General features: G+C 39.4%; 1 protein-coding gene across 1 annotated transcript in view; it reads left to right on the top strand.

The window, feature by feature from the left end:
• The first annotated feature begins 821 nt into the window (after nt 1-821).
• LOC123966147 (major histocompatibility complex class I-related gene protein-like) overlaps nt 822-2,289 on the top strand; it is a 3,599-nt gene continuing 2,131 nt past the window's right edge. The window contains exon 1 of the mRNA XM_046042357.1: nt 822-955. Within this exon, the coding sequence (XP_045898313.1) occupies nt 955 (1 nt within the window). The 5' untranslated portion in view covers nt 822-954. The remainder of the gene's footprint in view (nt 956-2,289) is intronic.

The raw sequence follows: 2,289 nt of genomic DNA, 5'->3' as shown, positions 1-2,289 counted from the left end.
CCAAGTTCCTCACCACCCTGGTTGGAGTGATGGTTGAGGAGTCAGTTTGTAGTTTGATGGTCAGATTGCAGATTGCTTGTCTGGACTGACGAAAAGATAATTCTTAGAGAGGTTTAGTTGAAGGTGTCAAGCCTTCACCCATGCTATATGTCTGAGAGACAGTCCGTGATCCACGCCGAGACGGTGGGATCGTCTGGTGGGAAGGATCATGGACTTAGTTCACTCTGAAGCGCTTTAAGTTTCTATGATAAAGCGCTACATACATGTAATGCATTATTATTATTAATATTATTATTATGAGTGTGCAAGTGATATATATGTTGATATATGTCATATTTTACTCGTTTACGGTCTACCAGTCTAGCTACATCATTTAGTAATCCTTAAAAGTCAGTAAAACCTGTAGGCTATATTACATTTTTCTGATTAACTTTCATGCAGATGAATTTCAGAGATTATTTACCATAACCAGCTACCTAATAACCCTGTTCACGCTGTGTTCACTGGGAGGCTGCTGAGCGAGGTTTCGTTGCCCGTTCGCCCGGCTACGGTTCCCAATCAGGCATCGCACCCTGTGTAACTTAAACACCTTTATAAGGGCCCATGTCCAACAAAGCGTTTTTTTTCTCACGCCAGCATCTTTTCTCAATTCATTCCTCTCTCTCTACCTGCTTCAGCCTTCTCTTCATACAGGGCAAGGGCCAGAGCAAGTCCTCTACTCTGTGTTGACGTTTTTACATCCAGTAAAGTTAGGTACAACTACTTGCAACAAATGTATCATAGCAACCAAAGCAGGACGAAAAAACGCCCGCTAGCGCTCCCTGCTGGGCATTTTCAGAACAGCAGCTGGCGTTTTCAGCTGGTAAAAAACGCTTTGGTGGACGCGGGCCCTAATGTTACTGTCTATGGTAAACAGTAACACTCCCCGGTGCTCCGATCTCCCAGTTCGGGCAGAGTAAGCTAATTTTACCAGTAGTTGCACAGCTAACTGAGCTAATAACAGTAGCTAGTTAGCTTGTTAACTAACTTACAACAACAAGTAAATATACTGTATCTGTCCATCAGGAAACTCTTCCAATCACAGAGTTGAGGCAGAGCAGCCGGAGAGAAAACTAGAATATATTTTCTCCATATTTAAAGTAAATACTATAATTATATTATTATAATTTCTCCATCAAATATGATCCATCAAATCTGATCCAGTTTCACCAGAATCAGTGAAGAAAGTTGTGTTTTTGTACAGTAATCAGTGGGGCCCGGCAAACACTTCAACAGCTTCATATTGTTTTCATTGGATGCTAAATTAATACAAGTGCAGAATGAGTAATCAAAATTGTAAAATGGTTTTCCAAATGACAAACTTAAATATCATTAAGAATACCCACAAAACAATGTTTTTGTCATTGATGGGCGAGATACTGCCATAGTGGTGACATAGTGCAAAGCTCATCATATAAAAACATTTAAATATGGATTTGGGGAATAGGAGATTTAGCTATTCTATGTTTCTCTAAAAATACACAGAGCAGAAATGCATCAATGATACTTGTCTTGTCTTCATTTGCCTATTTGGCATTGAAGTAATCCAAAAGTAACTAAAAGTAATTTTGTGGTAGTTTTTTAATATAAAATGGACAAAGTACTCATCTAATACGAAGAGGCTTGTCTCACTTGTGCAGTGTAGTAATACAATTAGACATATGTTTGGAAACGTGGGTCACATGAAAAGGAAGCTATTGGGAAACAATGCTATTTTATTTTTCCAGTAAAAAAGTCAGTTATAGATGGTCCCTAAGCAAACCCACTTCTCGTACTGGAGCGTCACACAGGACACAGACAAGTCTATGTAATGAGGTAGTTAGTTGACAGTGATCCAGAAGATCAATTTTCACTCAGAAGACCAGTGTTCGTTTCCGGTGTCAACAATGTATATTTTATGTTACAGAAGTTGCGAAAATTAGCCAAGCTTCATCACTTACATAAGTTAAGCGATCAAGCATAAGTAATGGTTATTTTAACCCAAACAGTGATCCTTTCCTAAACCTAATCAAGTAGCCTAGTTTTTGTGTCTAAACTTAACTAAATAGCGACGTTTCAGATTGTTAAAAGTAGGCGACTTTTATTTTGAAAGTGTAACTGGACAATGCAAATTTATTGTTGCTAACTTGACCGCGCAGCCCTAAATGTCCAAAAACGACGCCAAAGGGCGTTGGTGTTGATCAAACGTCCAAAGCGGCGAGATAAAGACTTTGTTCAGAGCAGGAGCTCTCGGAGCTCAGCTGATCCGAC

Source organism: Micropterus dolomieu, unplaced genomic scaffold, assembly GCF_021292245.1.
Source record: "Micropterus dolomieu isolate WLL.071019.BEF.003 ecotype Adirondacks unplaced genomic scaffold, ASM2129224v1 contig_12782, whole genome shotgun sequence".
In the NCBI taxonomy this organism is placed as follows: Eukaryota; Metazoa; Chordata; class Actinopteri; order Centrarchiformes; family Centrarchidae; genus Micropterus; species Micropterus dolomieu.
This window is presented reverse-complemented; position numbering and strand designations above follow the sequence as displayed.